The sequence below is a fragment of the Betta splendens genome, chromosome 24, assembly GCF_900634795.4.
Source record: "Betta splendens chromosome 24, fBetSpl5.4, whole genome shotgun sequence".
Taxonomy (NCBI): Eukaryota; Metazoa; Chordata; class Actinopteri; order Anabantiformes; family Osphronemidae; genus Betta; species Betta splendens.
In genome coordinates, this window is record NC_040901.2 from 10,399,874 (window position 1) to 10,416,740 (window position 16,867).

Sequence of the window (16,867 nt, forward strand, 5' to 3'; positions counted from 1 at the left end):
CGGCCATTTTCCATCTCTTGGACGCTAGACAGAAAACAGAGCTGAACAGGTGTGAGACCAAGTCATGTGTCTGAGGCTGGATTATTAATGAGCATAAGCACCCTTCAGGTTCCAATGAAGGCTAAACGTCTGAATACAATACTGGAGCCTTTGTACGAAATATTTATTTAATTTAATTTTTTAAAGTTAAATACAGCCTCTGGACAATAAACAGATATTCAGATTGTTGTTCTTTTATTAAAGTCCTGTAACCTGACACAAGTCAGAGGGTCCTGGCACATAATGACACAAACATGACCGCTCTACAGTACGTGATTACCATGTAAACACACATATGTCCTTGTGCGTCTAGACATGAATATGTGGACATATAGACCTTTCACCATGTATTTAAATATGACCATGTGTTCACAGAACTGTTATGAAAAGACGGTGAGGAACCAGCATTGTGTGCGACTCTGTCCTTACAACACAGGCGACTGTGTGAATAATTCATAAGAGCAATCAATGATTAAAGATCTGCTGGGTGACGGACGTCAGGAAAGGAGGCCCTGCGTAACTTAATTAGGATAAATGCTCAAAAATACAATCTTTGGTTGATTTGCACTTGAAGACGCAATGGAACGAAACATGTTTCGTATCCTTTGACCTTGTTTTTAAAGAAGATGCCGTGGAACATGTGAGCGACTAGTGTCTCTTGTTTCAGGTGTGTTGAGTTCAGACGGTACCAGACTGTGCCAAAGAAAACAAATCCACTCTGAATTTGGTCTGAAGTCATCACAGGTGTTAGTGGTGGTGGTGGTGGTGTTAGTGCTCCGACAGGATTCGTCTAATGGGCCTTTCCAGGAAAAAAAAAAAAAAACTGGCAGACAGTAAATGATGCTTCTAATGTTACTGGAAGCAGAAGGGACAGTCAGAAGGAAAAACACTGGAGACAGAGGATGAATGAAGACAAACGCCTCAAACACCAGCTCGTGCCTAATGGACGCGGCTTTGAGTGGAGGCTTCAGCAATGTGTGGTCACAGCAAACAAACAAACAAAGCTGCTCTAAACTCCACACACAGCAAATATACAAGATGCTAATTCTAATGAACAAATAGCTCAGGAGATCATTCAAAGGAAGAGGAGGAAGGATGATTAGGTATCATCTCTGTAGAAATGACTCAGCCAAACCGCACGGTGGTCGAATGAGATTACAGCGGGAAGGAGGAGGACGGAAGCATGTTTATTGAGTCACATTTCTCAATCGATAAAGAGCTGCTGTAAATTGGGCCATTGATTTTCTCGTGAGTTAAGATGCTGCACGCATAAAGCGAGATAAGGCCTGTCAGCACTGAGGACCTGCTACTGCTCCACATTCTCCCGTCAACCAGCACTTTGGAATAAAGTGCATCCCGGCCTGAGGCTCTGCGATTTAATCACATATATAAGTCATATCCAGTGAAACAGGGAATTTGATGAGCGCGAGGTTGCGAGACGCACGCCTTACACGTGAAGCTGCCTTTTAAACAGCACGTAGAAGGACATTTTTAAGACTCCACGGCTGTGTCGCTCCGACTCGATGAACAACAGCAACCGGACAGATCAGCAGAACGGGGGGAGACGAGGCGCGGGGGCAGAGGTGAACAGTGCAGAGAGGATTGAGGGACAATAGGCCGGACTAATGAGTCATGGGCCCGGCTTTGCTGGTGCTGAGGCATTTCCGAGATGCACTCATTGCTACTCATTCACGGGCTTTAAGCTTCATCAGCTTTGCTGATAGTGTTTTTACTAACGGAAAGAAACACAGAGTAAAGTTTAAAGCGACTGTGGAGAAAAAATAGAAAGTTAGAGCTGAAGCTGGAAAAGCTTTGCTCCTAAAATTGTATTAATAAGCAAAAAATATATCTTTCAAAGATGCATTCCCTCTTTTTATTATTCATACAAACTAAAGAGTAGTGTCTGGCGTCTCATTAAATAAACTTCAGTCAGAAAGGCGGAAAGGCTGGTGTTTCCTTCTCATTAGTGCATATTTAGCAGTGGAACATGAACAGGCCTGAAAACCCAACCAAATATGACATTTGGACTTTTTTCCCGTAGCATCTCGGACATATATTGATGTGCTCACGCCTAATTTGAATGCCTGTTTTTACATATCTCCTGGATGCAGAGTCTAAACTAGGAACAATCCTCGTGTTGTGCGGACGTTGTGCGCTTGCCCTGGCACCACTCCAGAGAAGATCACCGGGGGCTCCACAGAACGCTGAGTCCGTCTTTGTAGCCTGTAGCTTAGCAGCTGCCCGTCTAGACTGCACGGCAGCTCAGCAGTAATAATAACACCCCACCACACCCTTCGGCCCAGGAAAGCCTGCAGCACGCGACTATTGGGAGTATTGTTTCAATTCATCTCAAAGACACACAGAAAAACAACAAATACAGTGTTTTGTGTCATTTTATTTTATTGTACATCATCATTTCTTCCATTATCTTATACCCAAACTAATAAACAATACAACATTTCCATTTATACAAAATATAAACTATTACGTGGGGAATATAAATCTAACATCAACCTCCGCCATGAGGTCATGCATACATTTCCAGCGTTTCATCCTCGGATGAAGGGGATAAAGTGTCAATTAAACCCTCAAGAAAAAAGACCACAGATCTTTAAAAGCCACAAGGGAAAACTGACGCGCGTCTCTTTGACTTTTGGAGTAAAAAGACCGAGGAGCCAAATTAGAAAACACCCGACTAAAGCTGCTACCTGGCTCACACTTTTTTTTTTTATATTTTCAATCTCCTTCTGTTTGTGCCACATTTCATGGAACTGAACACAGACAGAGCCTCTGTACACGCATGTGGTCCGCGTTTCGATCGAGACTGCAGCCCTGAGCATCTCCCGAATGTGATGGCGTGACTATGGAAACGCAAACCAAAAGGGGAGCTGGCTGCACCACCATCCTCTTGATTCCATGCAAGGGACTGAAGAGGGGAGTGGGAGGGAGGGGTGATAATATCCAGCTGAACCCCCCTTTATTAAATAAATGTCTTGAACTACATGTTTTATTTTTTTTAGGGGGAACGAAGACGGTCTCGGCGTCCATCCGCGTTAGTCTCGTGGTCTCCGTGAGAGAGGAATGAGGGTGGACTGTGTGGTATGATGGGATAGCAGAAGAGGGGGCGGTGTAGGGGTGGGCTGGGGTCCAGGCCTCAGCAGTAGCTCTGCAGGAGCGCGGCGGCCATTACGACGGGGACCAGGAGGGAGCAGGTGCCCGCGTGCAGCGCCACCCCGGCCCCGGCGGGGGCGGTGGCGTTGGCTGAGCTGCTGTAGGCGCCTGGAGCCGCGGTGGTGCTGTTGGAGTTGGTCGCCGTGGCGTTCGCGCTGTTCACGGAGACCACCTGTCGGGGGAGAGGAGGGAGGGGGGGGGAGGGGGGGTGACTCAACGCTGGTCAGAATGTGGCAAAGCTCGCCGGGAGCCGCTCGGCCGCTGTTGACCACGTCCCACACTGTTATTCCTGATTACTCGCGTGCCCTGTGACGAGGGCCCGGTTGCAAACACGGCTCAGGTTCCTTTTGGGACACGTACCTGAGAGTAACTCTAGATTCCCTCCCCACCTCTGCTCGGGGAGACAATACGCTGCGCCTGAATCATTAATTCACCTGGGTGCAAGTGTTGGCCAATAAGAGATAAAGACGCAGAAAAGACGCTTCAGGGGTCGGCTGGTGGGAGAGTTTGGAGTCTGGCCTCCAGCGGAGCAGAGCATTCAACCGCCTGACGCTAAAGTCCCGCACAGGCTCCGTTATAAAAGTCAAAGTAACCCGTCAGCCCAGAATTAGCCTCCACCCGTCAGTAAAACCAACGCAGCCACGCATCTCTATCTAAGAATCAATTCACTTTTTACATCTTCAACAAATGAATATATACATGTAGTAAAAGCCTCGTCTTACCTGTATTGATAAACACACAGCGAATACAACCACTCCGAAATGAACGATGGTCATTTTTGACATTTTCCCTGCTGCCGTTCCGCTTCTTGGTGACAATGAGGCCGGATGGAGGAGCCTGCCGCGGACGCTGCCTCTCTCTAATGATGGGGCTGCTCCGGACGGAGCGCTTTTATACCGGCAGCTGTGTGACGTAGGCAGGCGCCGGACACGCTCCACGGTCAGGAAGAAATAGGATAACGACGGTGTTTGACTCAATGTTTGACCGCAGAACTACCGTCTGGCGACTAGATGAGCTGCTTTGTGATATTTGCGGACTTCTGCAGGTGAGGGTTCAGTGATTTGGGAAGGAGGCTCAGCTCCTGCCTTTTGCACTTACCTGCCGAATTCTGCCCTAAAAGCATGTTATAATAAGTAGAAACGGGGGCTCTCTGTTGCCATGGTGACATTAAGTCTGCTCATTCTTGTTTTAGGCAACATTCGGGGTGTTATTTCCGAAATGACAACGTTCATCTTAACTTTCAATTTCTTACCTTTCGTGATAAGATAAAATACGTTAGAAAAGTTGAGTGGAAAATCCCAACAACCAGCAAACAACGGTGTTTGCAGACGGTGTCATAAATGTGGCTACAGCGACATCTAGCGTTGAAAACCTGTTTCAGGCGCCACAAAACTGCCTTTAAATAAAAAATTACAACGAGTTTCATGACACAAATAAGCAACAAAACACAAAACCGTCACGGATGGATGACTGAGTACTGGCGGCGCAGAAGAAATCCCATCCTCTGAGCCGTGGGGTCCGGTTTCTTTGGCAGGACCTAAATTAAAACGTGTTATTTAAATTTTATGCTGGCTGAGATTGGACAAGATGCGCAGATGTCCTCCATGTGCGTGAAATCATCTCTAAGCCCACAGGTTGTGTCCACGTGTAATCACGTGTCTGCAGGGAATTATGCAGGTAATGATACACAAAGTAGCCAATTCCTCTGATTCACTCCAGATGTTGAGGATTGTAACTCTAGACCTTGAAATGCACTCTGTAGTCCGCTGTCATTTGTGTGAGAGGATTTCTGAGAAAACAGCGAGACAGTCTTGTTGACCCCCCAGAGGAACCTAAAGGGACCGCACTCCCTGCAGAGGCACCAGATGTGCGTTGTTATGGAGAGCCTGAGAGAGGGGCCTTTTGTGAGGCATCAGATAAGCCGTGTTCCCAAAGCCGGGCCGGATCGGGTATCAGCAGCGGGTCTGTGAGGGGGAGAAACCCAAGCGCTGTGCACTAGATCGGGTTTCTGTTTACACGAGCGTAGATCCCTGGATTCCTCCAACCAGATCAGACGGAGAAGGCAGCAGACAGGGAGGCCCTATCTGTCTAACCTGCCTATTCCTCTCTGCACAGGTGGACGTTCAGCCGCCAGCCGTAGTCCAAGTGTGTCAGTGCAGGGACTATAAGCAAAACTGTCCAACAAATCTGACCTGACAACAGTGTGTGTGTTCAAGTTTTTATTATCAGGAGAGGGGTTTTAAGGACACACCTCCCTCCACCTTGGCATACGTGTGTCACTCAGAGGGCAAATGTGGACCTTTCAGGTGTTTTCTGCCGAGCTTGCACACACACACACACACACACACACACACACACACACACACACACACACACACACACACACACACACACACACACCAAGCCGTGATCAAACAGATGGCATTTGAGAAAGCCCCAAACATTCTGCCATGGTATCACCTAACTCTCAGCGCTCGTTTCATCTCTTTATTTTAAGACAGGGTATACAGACAGTGTTTGCACTGTGTCCCCTCAGATAAAACACAGTCTTTGCATTCCTCGTGAAATGTAGCTGTTGAGATTTGGGAGGGGTGGGCGCGCAGGGGGGTTGGGTTACGTCCAATCAGAGGGCCCTCCCCTCCCTATCAGGAGACCGTACAGTCAAGCTGCACGCAGGGCGCACGAGCGGGTCTTTGCATATGTCAACACATCACAACATCCGCTACACGCAGACGCTAAAGGTTTGTTTCCATGGCGCTCAGATTTTTATGCGCAGGCCACGTTGTTAAACTGTTTAGGTTTTGCTTGTTTGTTTTGCATTAGACACAAATGCACGACAATAATGAGCAATGTCATAACAACGAAATCAAGGAATTACAAATCAATTGCTACTTTTCTCTAAGTTAATCTTGTTTAAATAAGCATGTGATTTAAGGGCGTGATGTACATTTTACTTTGAAGGTCTAAACCGGAACACGACGCCTGAGCACCGGTGGAAACTTGACAGTGCTGGAGTAGAAAGAGTAGGGATTGTTCTGTGTTGAAGCCCGGAGCCCGGAGCGCGCGCGTGTTCGGTGGACTCGAATGGTGTGAAGCTCCAGATGAGGGACTCAGCCGTCCGGGAATGACAGCCGCTGTCACCGGGAGTGACAGCCTTCACTCGTCCCCGCTCCGCTGAAACTGTCCCAGCTGACACCCAACACTGATCCGGATTGGATCCAGCCGGACCAGGACTATGCCAGAGATGGAGAAAGGGAGACCACCGGAAAATAAACGCAGTAGGAAACCCGCGCACCCCGTAAAGAGGGAGATCAACCAGGAGATGAAGGTGAGCGTGAGTCTGAGTCAGTCCCCGTTAAATTCACTCTGAGCCGCTGAGACTCGTTATGGACCGAATGGTAACTTTTTACGCGTCGCGTCTCACGGAGCTCAAGTCAGCTGCGCACAAATCAATGCTGGAAATAACCAAACACACACTATGTGTGTTTTCATCTAATGCTCCTCAACTGCCTTTTCATGAGCAATCACAGCTCAATGACCCTTTTGATTTTGGTTTTCATGAAAGCGCGAAGCTTCGAGCAGATTTGGGCCCGTGGAAACTTATTATAGCACATATAATATTTGTTTAACACAAAGATGGCCCAACGAAAAGACGCATTCTGGGAGACGGTGGAGCGTCCGTGTGCGTTCGACGTGAAGATGAGTTCGGCTTTTGCCTTCAAGTGACGCCATGTCGGGCCAGCTGTGGCCGGAGGCGCTCGCTGAAATGTCCAGCGGAGCTCCAGATGTGCGTCATTTCTTCCTCGCGCCTGCGGCGCGCACACTTGCCGTGCCGCTGAGGTTTCCAAAAAGAGAGTGGGCATTTATAACCTTTAAATAGCCTCACCTCAGCTCCGCTCTGAAAGCGCCCAAGCACTGTCACCCAGTTTAAAGGATGCAAAACACACAAAGTAGTAGAAATAGAGCTGTTTTCTTAATGGTATTTATGAATAAACATGTGCAAAAGACGAGGTTTCCCTCCCACCATTATGAGCCCGTTACTGCGTGGAAACGAATCCGTGGATTGTCTGTTTTGTTTGGGTTTGGACACTGGCTATCTGAGACACTGGAGCGAATCTGAGGCTCCCTCCAGAAGGAGAGAAGCTACAAGGACGAGATTCTGGCCTTTTCGTGAGAGAGGAAATTTGCTTTTTTTTAATAAGCGCTTTGGATCGTAGCGTTTGATATCCAGGGGAGGTTTAGTGTTACAACTTAACTAATTTTAATCTAAACATGTGAAACCCTACCCCCGCTTGATGTAAGCCTGCCCGGGCTGAGTCTCAGGGTCAGGCCCGGTTTGTTGCCTTTGGCTTCAGGCCTCTCTGTGGTTTGGGATATGGCTTGTCACTCTCACAAAGCAGATGTTTGTCTGAACTGCCAAAAAGAAACAAAAACAACATTGTGGGAAGTGGAAGGGTGGGTGAGGAAGAAAAAAAGGACGCCCGTCGCTAACAAGAAAACAGAACGACTAAGTGACACTCGGCTGTGTGGGAAACACACAATCCTCCAGATATGCATCTTTAATAATAACGACAGAGCGCGAGAACGCCAGGACGGCGCAGCCAGACGGACTTCGTGCTCAGCTGAGGTCCAGCCGACTGTTGTCTCTGTAATACATCTGTTTCAACACCACATCCAGTCCCACTCCCTCCACGTCAGAACCGAGCGCAGCACCGGACACCGGATACGCTGACTTTAATCAACGTTAGGCATATTTAGCTGCATGTGATACTCGCACTCACCCACACACTCTCCCAGACGCACACACACACACACACACACACACACACACACACACACACACACACACACACACACACACACACGCGCGCGCGGCAGAAAGTGAGCGAGCGAGGGCGAGATCCATTTCTTGGAGGCCCTAGTGGAGAGTAGAGGTCGGAGTGAGGAAAGAGGGGGAAAGAATGTGCCGTCAGTACTACAGCGCTGCAACATCACCACAGCAGACTGGCTGCGCTCGAAAAGGGTGTAACGTGAGACGCAGCGCCGTGTCGGGTGTCGGGGCTGGAAGGTGCCGGGGTGGATGGGAGGATGAGGACGGCGGGGGCAGTGGAGAGGGAGGGACGGGGGGGAGAGAGAGAGGTGGATGGAGGAGAGGAGAGGGAGAAGGGAGAGGAGTGGGGCATTTCCGAGAACCGTGGGACCTCGCTGTGGTGTAGGGTGTCCAACTCTGATTTCTGCCTGTTCTGGATCGGGTTTCTCCTCCAATCCGGCTCTCCCAAAGCCACAGAGAGAGAGGTGGGTGGATGAAGAGAGAGACCTTTGTATTTTTTTTTTTTTTTTTTTTTATAATATATATTTTTTTATTTTTTCATCTGGTCGTAATAAAAAAAAAAAAAACGCGGGATCTGTGGAGAACAGTTTTCTTTTCTCCCTCTTTTTTCCAATTAAAAGAGATAAACAAAGGATGATTCATAGATTTCACACTGGTGTTGGGTTTTAGACCTTTCCGTCTCAGATTTAGCAAGAGTAAACAACTCGAATACATCATGGAAAAAGTGTCATACTGTACTCCAGTGTGTCCGTATTCATTTCTCCAACAGGGCTGGGGCTGAGAAAGAATCCCTTGCTTAAACTCAGAGTAGGAAGGTCTGATTATGTTTAACATAGGATAAATGTTCTACTAACAACGCTAAGTTCCCACTAGCGGGCTGTGGCTCAGTTTACCCCTCTCCCTTTACATACGACCTTAATCACTTTTTACTGTTGTTTCCGCCGTGCAGACGTTTGCAGAAAGCACCATGAACGAGCTGCTGGGATGGTACGGGTACGACAAGGTGGAACTCAGAGAGTCCGAGGCCAACGAGATCAGAAACTACAGAGAGAGGCGTCAGCATGTGTCTGTGCTAAAAGGTGAGGGCCGCTAGAATAAAGTGTCACTGTACATTTACACTAACAGGTTCTGCAGGTTTTCAGCGCAGACACTGAGTCACTATTCAGATTTGACGAGACGCATTTTCCTGTGGAAACGTCTCAGGTTGCGTTTCTTCTGTTTCACTATTAATCCAAGTTACCAGCTTTTTTTGTCTGTATGTTCGGCAGAAAACTCGTTGCCAAAGCCCAAGAGCTTGGACGCAAAAGTGGGCCACTCGGTTCTGGCCATGAAGAGCGGCGAGAGGGAGTCCTCCAGCGTCCCCTCCTCTTCGTCATCCTCTTCCTCCCTCACCGCTCCCAAGGAGCACAAGAGCGCCCCTGTCATCGTGCCTCTTATAAAGCCATCAGCAGGTAGTAAGACGGTCCCTAAGAGGCCGTTGTCCCCAAGTGCTCTGGGATTGAACATGTCTTCACACTCACTCCCTCTGTCGTCTGCTGTTCACACGCCAGTGGAAGACGTACAGAACGTGCAGATCGTGTGCGTGTGGTGCCAGAAGGAAGGCGTGAAGCGCTACTCCCTGTGCATGGGCTCCGAGCTCAAGAGCTTCTGCAGCGAGAAGTGCTTCGCCGCCTGCAGGAGAGCCTACTTCAAACGCAACAAGGTCGGTGGCGGACGCAGACACGCGGCGCTGGCCTTAGCATGCACATGCTAACGCAGGCGCTAGGTGGTGGTGGGGGTGGGGGGTGGGGGCGCCAGGTACATGAAGGGCTGGAGCATCTGAGAGCGAGCTTTCGAGTTATTAAAGCGGAGTCGGCGAGGGAGCGCTGGGTGGGAGGTCAAAGTTTCGGTATCGGTTTCGCGTTAATGGAAGAGGGGCCGGTCGTTAAGTGGCTGCGAGCTGAAGGACGGCAGGGCCGCGGCGGCGGGGAACCACTCTCGTGCGAATGGCCGCAATTTTTCACCTTTCACTGCGACATGGATATGCCCTCCTTAGAGGTGGCGGCTGACAGGCCGCCGGGTCGCCTTTCGCCGCCGCTGTTGTTTACGCTGCGCTAGCTCCATTCACACGGCGGCGGAGGAAGAAAAGGAGGCCCGGGACGGACTGCGCGCTACAAGCCCTCTAGCCTTTCGGAGGCGGGAGGGAGGGAAGCGGCGCTGTCGGCTTGTTGCTGCTTGTCGGGGAGGAAGGCCAGGAGGCCTGGGGCGAGGTGTCCACTTTCAGTGCATACCTTACCTTCAGCTGCCTCATGTTTCGTAACTCAACACGAAGCGTTGGGTCACAGAAATGGGGGAGCGCTCCGACTCACAACAGATCGGCTTACATGAATCAGGAGGAATTTCCCATATTAATACTGTCAAGGCCATTAATAATACGACAATACATCACCTGCATTATCTCCTCGCTGGGCTGTGGAGTCGTATCTGTTTTATAGGTTCTTCCACGGTGTCGTCCTGCTCGTTCCTCTAAGTTTTCTGTATGTTTCTAACCTCCATAGCAAGATTCATTCTAAGCTATTTTTCACACTGACGTAAGAAGCTCGAATTTGGTTTCATGGCCACTGAGTAATTGCAGCATGACAGTTTGATTTAAAGCAACTGCGGCAACATCGCTGCGAGTCTGAGAACTAATCCATCAGCGGCCGCTTTGAGCTCAGATCTGACAAACACCTTCGCTGTGGTTCGTGTCACGTGTGTCACAGTGTGGTTTTCCCCTGTCAGGCCAGAGACGAAGACCTCCACGGTGAGATATCCCCTCAGCGTCCCCACGCAGAGGACTCGCCCCGGCTGGTGTTGAAGATCAACAGCAGCGTCAGAGTAAGTGGTCGCCATGAATGTGTCTTTTGTGATTTTTACGAGCTCAATGTAAACACTCGCTGACCTTCCGCAGTCTCTCTCACCTGAACCCCAGGTGTGTGACTGGTGCAAGCACGTCCGTCACACTAAGGAGTACCTGGACTTCGGATCCGGGGAGGAGCGACTCCAGTTCTGCAGCACCAAGTGTCTGAATCAGTACAAGATGGACGTTTTCTACCGAGAGGCCCGCGCCGCTCTCACCAGCACCAGCTCCAGCCCGAGCAGGACAGCTCAGGAGGCGAGGGTGGACAGCGCGGCCGGGCAGAAGCTTCTCACTCCGGAGTCCTGGAACAGTAGCAACAGCGCAGGGGAAACTCGTCACAGAAACATCTCTCCTAAAGGGCCGTCACTCATCCACGGATCGGCAGAATCCGCCTCCATCTCCTCCTCAGAGGCATCTTCTAATTCTTCATCCAAGGTCTCTGTCTCTGGGCTGAGAACCCTGGAGAGACCCATCCAGCCTCCTCCTCCTCTACCCACTGTAGAGGGGCTGCCGCACACTGCTCCTCCTCCTCCACCTCCTCCCCGGCTCCCTCTGGAGCATCAGCCGGTATCTCAAATTCCTATACCGTTCATCAGACCTCCACTTCATGCTCAGGGCCTTAGAAGTCCCCTTGCCAATCCTCCCAGACACCCAGCTCCCCCTTCCAGTCCCATCCAAAGACCCCCTCATTCTCCCCACCTGCAGCCCCCTGTCTCTTCTTCCTTGAATCCACCTGGACTGATGCATCCCTTTCCAGGAGCCTACTTTCCTGGCTTGCACTCTCCTCCCTTGAACATGCTGCCAAGAGGTCCCGTCCCAGTGCCTCCAATAATGAACTATGGTATCCCGTCTTTTAGCCCTCTGCTGCCTCAGCCCACTGTCCTGGTGCCTTATCCCATCATTGTCCCCCTACCTGTCCCCATTCCCATTCCTATCCCCATTCCAGTCCCCTCTAAAGCACCCCCCCCCGAGACTCCGAGTCACAGTGGAGTCATCCAGCTTGTGCCAGAGGGGGCAGACAGGAGTAGGTCCAGGGCTAAAAGGCCGTCATCTCCAGCAATCCCTGAAGGGGACAGCAGACTGGTAGCAGGTAAACTGGGGGGGACCTTGGCTCAAGGTCTCCCCTCACCAAGTGACACAGAGTGGGTTAAATCAGAGAGGCCCTTCCCGTCCCCAATATCTACACCCCACAGCGGCACATCCTCCCCCAGGACACAGTACAGTGAATCTCCATCCTCAGCATCAGGGTCAGGGGGGCTAACAGACTACAAGCAGCAGCAGTCAGAGCGACAAGTCATACAAAGGGTTCTTCAAAGGACCCAAGTAAAGCTGGAGCTAAGTACCAATGGAGTGGTGGACCTATCGGGGCTAGGAGGATCAGGAAGTGGCCAGGGCACCAGGTCCGTGTTCCATGAGCAGAGTATCATCAGACCCACTGCTTCTCTACCACAGTCTCCTTCAAATGACAGTGTCTACCATCACCAAGGTGACCACACTTCCCCTTTGCACAGCCCACCCAGCCCCACAGGGAGCACCCAGCCATGCGATGCCACATCCTCGGCCATCAAATCTCCAAACGGGATGTCTTCATCCACACCTGCCAGTCCAGACTCCTCCCTACCCCAAAGAGCACAGGTACCTCCCCCTGACCCTGCTCTCAGTGAGCTGGAGGCTATTAAAGAGAACAAGTGCTCTGTTGTTGGCCCAGTACGGGTTGAGGGCCCTCGCAGCCAGTCGGAAGAACCCTCCACAGTGGCAGGGGATGCCGGAGAGGACCCCCATGTCCCCGATGAGGACCACGCCTATGCCCTGCCCACAGCGCCAAAGACCGGTGGGACCACCACCCCGCTGCTCCTGCCCAAGCTCAGGGATAAGGGCAGCCTGCGGAACCCTGCGAACGTGCCCAGTGGTGGCGACATGGAGCCAGCTCTGAAGAGGCGATGCCTACGAATCCGAGATCAGAATAAGTAGAGGACAGAGGTGAGAGATTCTATTACAAGGCGAAGTACATACAGCGGTGCTTTTATTGTACTAGTGTTATTGAATCATACACTGAAGTGGAGCTGCTGTTCCTCCTCATCCTACTCACATCTGCAGGGGACTGTTAGAAGCTTTTACAATCCCTTTGCCTTGTCCCTTGTGGCAAATTCCCCCCCTGTGTTATTCCACGTCGGTCGACTTGAAAACCAACAATTATTTTTAAACAGCATTTAACCACGGAAACGTGCACCTAGGCACATTCGCACGTACGCACGGCGGAGTCTAATCACAGGTCTCGGTCACTAAACAGCACGGCGCCAAAGAGAGAGAATCCCAGTAACCTGGCACTCCCCGGCGCGCTAGGGTTACGAGGTGGAGGGCACACGCAGCCAGAGTCACGTTGAAAGGCGATCGCCCCGGCGCTACCTGACAGACACCGCGCTTTGTTTGGCGGTCCAGCTATGTGACTGCGCGTCTGCTTTAAGGGGAGACACCGATTGGGCGTACGGGGCGGTAGCGGGCCCAGATGTTTAAGACCCGTGCCCTTGAGGGGGTCAGCTGAACGGACTGAACGCGACCCCAGAAGCCTGGAGCTGCTGCTAGAACAGCAGCGATACGGTTACACGTGTCACACTGACACCCTGTTTTAGCTCCCCTCTCCTCGGTCCTCCTCCCTCTCTTCGCTCGCCCGCCGCCGTCGCCTGCCAACCAGATGTTGTTGTTCAGCTGCGGCAAAACGGCCTCTTTCCCGTCGGACCAATCCGAGCGCCCTCGATCCCGCTCGCCTGATTGGTCGTGCGCGCAGCTGCGCCGCCGCCCGCGCCCGCTGGTATCGCGCCATAGTGAGATCGGGTTACCGTTTTACAGTATGCCCCGAGATTAATCCGCTGATATGGCAGAGGCGGCTCCGGTTTCAGCTGGCCTCCCTTTCGCTCCGCGTCCCGCTCCGAGCAAAAGGCCAGGGGTCACCTTGATCGCTGCGTTTTGAAGAAACCACGTCTGTTGAGAGAGAAAACACAACCTGAGCCTTTATCTTACACTCCAGATGTTTTGCGCCGAAGCATTACGAGATTCCCTTTCGCTAAACGAGTTCCCACTGCACCCTTTGTCATTTGTTGTGGTCTGGAGCATCCCCTTAGTAACCAAGACATGAAATCACAGTGCGCTGCTTGTGTCGTGCGGACGGATTTATGGCTCTGCGTCGGGTGTAATGGGAGCTGGCCGGCCACCTCTGCGCGCTGAGCCCAGCATTGCTGTCCCGTCCCATTGTCTCTCCTGCTAAAAGTCTGAAAACTCTCCCTCGCTGACAGGATCAGCGGCCAAGTGGAGGATTTCACCTCAGGAAAGAGCCCGTTTTTTTTTTTTCTCGTCTCAGTTTTCCTTGCCTTTATTTGGGATATTTTATAGCCCCGTGTAATCCGATCTCACCACATGGGTATTTGCTGAGCGTTTGAAACTCAAACGCAATGGGACAGAGGGAGCACAGAGCCCTGGTTTGGCCCTTACGCGTGTGTCTGTTTACATTTAATATGTGTATTTGAATGAAAGCCTGTGTAAGTGTGTGTGTGAGAGAGAGAAAGGCCAGATGTTCCTGGTTTGATTGTGCCCTGCCGTATTTATCGGCGTGTTGACGTGAGTAAAAGCTCCGCGTTCGGCGTTTATGGAGAGCAGGCGGATTAAGGAATGAGCCTCGATAGCGATGAGATAGGCTACAAATGGAAATAGCACAGAATCAGCCAAAATCCTATAACGCCGCCTTTTCCCTCTGCTCCTCTCAATGAACAGGCGGCCTGTTTAACACTGTGCGGCGGTGCCAGACCCAGTGCCACGCCCTCTGCTGGACAACGCCAGCGCTCCACCCCTCCAGCCCCGTCCCCCCATCGCAGCGCCGCTCCGACCCAGGGCGCAGTCCAGACGGCCACATTAAGTCAGCCGTCGCGCCCCTCGCCTTGGACCAAAAAGAGCCGCCGGCCCGCGTCGCGTTGAGTCGGCGAGCGCCTGAGACGGAGCGACCCGCGTTTCCTGCCTGGGCGACGTAGTCCGAACGTGTGCGTGAGTTAGTGTGGCTGCCCAGATGCGCTCCTCCTCCTCCTCCTCCTCCTCCTGCTCCACACAGCAGACACGGCTCTGATCAGCCTTGTGTGGTCCTCTCAGATGGAGCCTGAATATGATCTCTTTCCAGGGGAAACGGTTTGTTTTCTCTGCCCAGCTTGCACAAAGAGCCACATTGTTCCTCTCCCCATATCCCACGCTGACTCCCCACTCCAGGTTTTGGGTTACCTGGCCGACTGGGGCTCAGACTTCAGGAGCGTTTTTATTTTTTTGACCAACAGCTAGAAATATATAGTATATCCATCTCTCTTCCACCTCTCTGCTCGCAATGCAGTACACTCTAAACATACTAGTCCTGGGGAGTGATTTCCTGCTCAGCTGGCTTCTCTCGAGGGAGGGGAGGACTCCTGCTGAGGTTAGGACCGGCTCCTTGGGCAGAGTCTCTTGAGTCTGACCGAGCTGTCAGGACAGGACCATACAAGATGCTCCCTCCACCTCCCCTACGGGTTAAAGGATGGGACACACTGTGCAGCCGAGCTGGTCTGTGATGGTCCACTCACCGTTCACCTGAGCAGCCAAAGCTTTAATAGCCAATCAGAATCGTGCACGTTCACAAAGAGCATCCAAGGCACAGGACAGTTCATATCTGATTCTTCATGTGAGTGGCTGCGATCAGAAGAAGCAGGCCTCTAGTGTTACCAGACGTGGTATTATACTCAACCGTCTAATGCTGTAGTTGCAGCGATCAGTATTACCGTTCCCACTGTTGGGGACACCTGATGAGATTTGATCTAGCTAGATCACTTTAGCGGCTTTGTCAACACTTGTTCCATTGTAAGGGTTCGTTTTTTCTAGTTTGACTCTCCACAGACACTATTTGATGTTATATTAACTTATGGATAATGCATCTGTAGATTTTGCAAAAATAAGTGCTTTATTCTTAATTTGTTGTCGTCTCTTTCGGTGGTTGTGTGCGTGGGAGTCTGCGCTCTCCGATGCCGTCGTCCCCACGTCCTTGTGCTGTGTCTCCACCAGAGAGCAGTGTTCGCCTTTCGTAACTTGGCCCCCTCTTTGACAGAACAGCACCGGGAGCTACAGCTACACACGACACAATGCTGCATCCAGTGCCAACTGACTCACCGACAGCTCCTCCACGTCCCGCTGCCATTCTTTTTATCTCGGACTCCCACCGCAGCAGCAGTGTCACGCCCAGGATGCTTTCAGCTGCCCCCCGTTAGGCCTCGGCCTAACGAAGCCTCCGGCCCCCCGGGACGAGGAGTCATCATAACCCGCTCCTAGAATAACTTCACATGTGGCCCAGTCATTCCGACATACTTGTCAGTTTGTGTGTGTTCATGTGCGTGTGCCTACATACAGTACGCGGCTCATTGTCCCCACTCATTCCAGCCTACAGCGCACCCGCACCACAGGTCATGCCTTTAGGTAGGTGTCATCCTCATCGAGCAGAGGGGCTTCATCAGCCTGTAGGAGCTGGTGATGACACGGTAAACAGGTGTCGTGTCAACAAGTGGCCCTCGATCCTGACGCCACAACTCAAATGACAAAGACTGCCACTTTGGTATTATTGCACATTTTAATCATTGCCATTATCGATGTGATCCAGTTTGTGTGTAAATCAAGCGTTTTGACAAAACATACTTTTTAGTGTCAAAGATTTTGTTGCTGTTGCCTGAAACACATCGGTATTTTGTGACCTCCGCTGTCTGAATAGATTGTTTGTATTTCACTATAGACCCAGTAACCAGGAGCTTCGGTGAAGACCTCTTTGTAAAGTAAAATAAATAAAATGGATTAAGAGCATTGATGTGTATGATTCTGCTTTGTTCTTCTGAATGTATTCTGTGATAATTGACTGTTACTTAAAACAATTATGTTACAAGACACCTAACACGCGG

The 16,867-nt window shown here is 51.0% G+C and overlaps 1 protein-coding gene and 1 long non-coding RNA gene across 4 annotated transcripts; one reads left to right on the top strand and one right to left on the bottom strand.

Annotated features, from left to right (window-relative positions):
- Window positions 1-2,414: 2,414 nt before the first annotated feature.
- Window positions 2,415-4,675, bottom strand: LOC114849741 (uncharacterized). The gene is made up of 2 exons (XR_003784677.3): window positions 3,933-4,675; window positions 2,415-3,382 (listed from the first exon to the last, which is right to left on the bottom strand). It is a non-coding gene; the product is annotated as an uncharacterized LOC114849741 (long non-coding RNA).
- Window positions 4,117-16,772, top strand: LOC114849740 (sine oculis-binding protein homolog). Of its 3 annotated transcripts, none has more exons than XM_055506473.1 (8): window positions 4,117-4,255; window positions 6,172-6,538; window positions 8,991-9,120; window positions 9,310-9,492; window positions 9,592-9,743; window positions 10,802-10,897; window positions 10,971-12,899; window positions 16,705-16,772. In XM_055506473.1, the coding sequence occupies exons 2-7, from the start codon at window positions 6,446-6,448 to the stop codon at window positions 12,888-12,890; spliced, it is 2,574 nt and encodes an 857-aa protein (XP_055362448.1). In that variant the 5' UTR covers window positions 4,117-4,255; window positions 6,172-6,445; the 3' UTR covers window positions 12,891-12,899; window positions 16,705-16,772. The 3 variants fall into 3 exon arrangements, with proteins under 3 accessions (XP_055362448.1, XP_028997289.1, XP_028997286.1); XM_029141456.3 differs by having other exon boundaries at window positions 10,992-12,899; window positions 14,685-16,772; XM_029141453.3 differs by having other exon boundaries at window positions 4,124-4,255; window positions 14,685-16,772.
- Window positions 16,773-16,867: the final 95 nt, after the last annotated feature.

Bases quoted from the DNA above. Each gene is read 5' to 3' on its own strand.
- LOC114849740 (XM_055506473.1), top strand. From the start codon at position 6,446: ATGCCAGAGATGGAGAAAGGGAGACCACCGGAAAATAAACGCAGTAGG. The intron at 9,744-10,801 runs GTCGGTGGCGGA...TTCCCCTGTCAG, and splicing joins CCTACTTCAAACGCAACAAG to GCCAGAGACGAAGACCTCCA. The intron at 10,898-10,970 runs GTAAGTGGTCGC...GACCTTCCGCAG, and splicing joins AGATCAACAGCAGCGTCAGA to TCTCTCTCACCTGAACCCCA.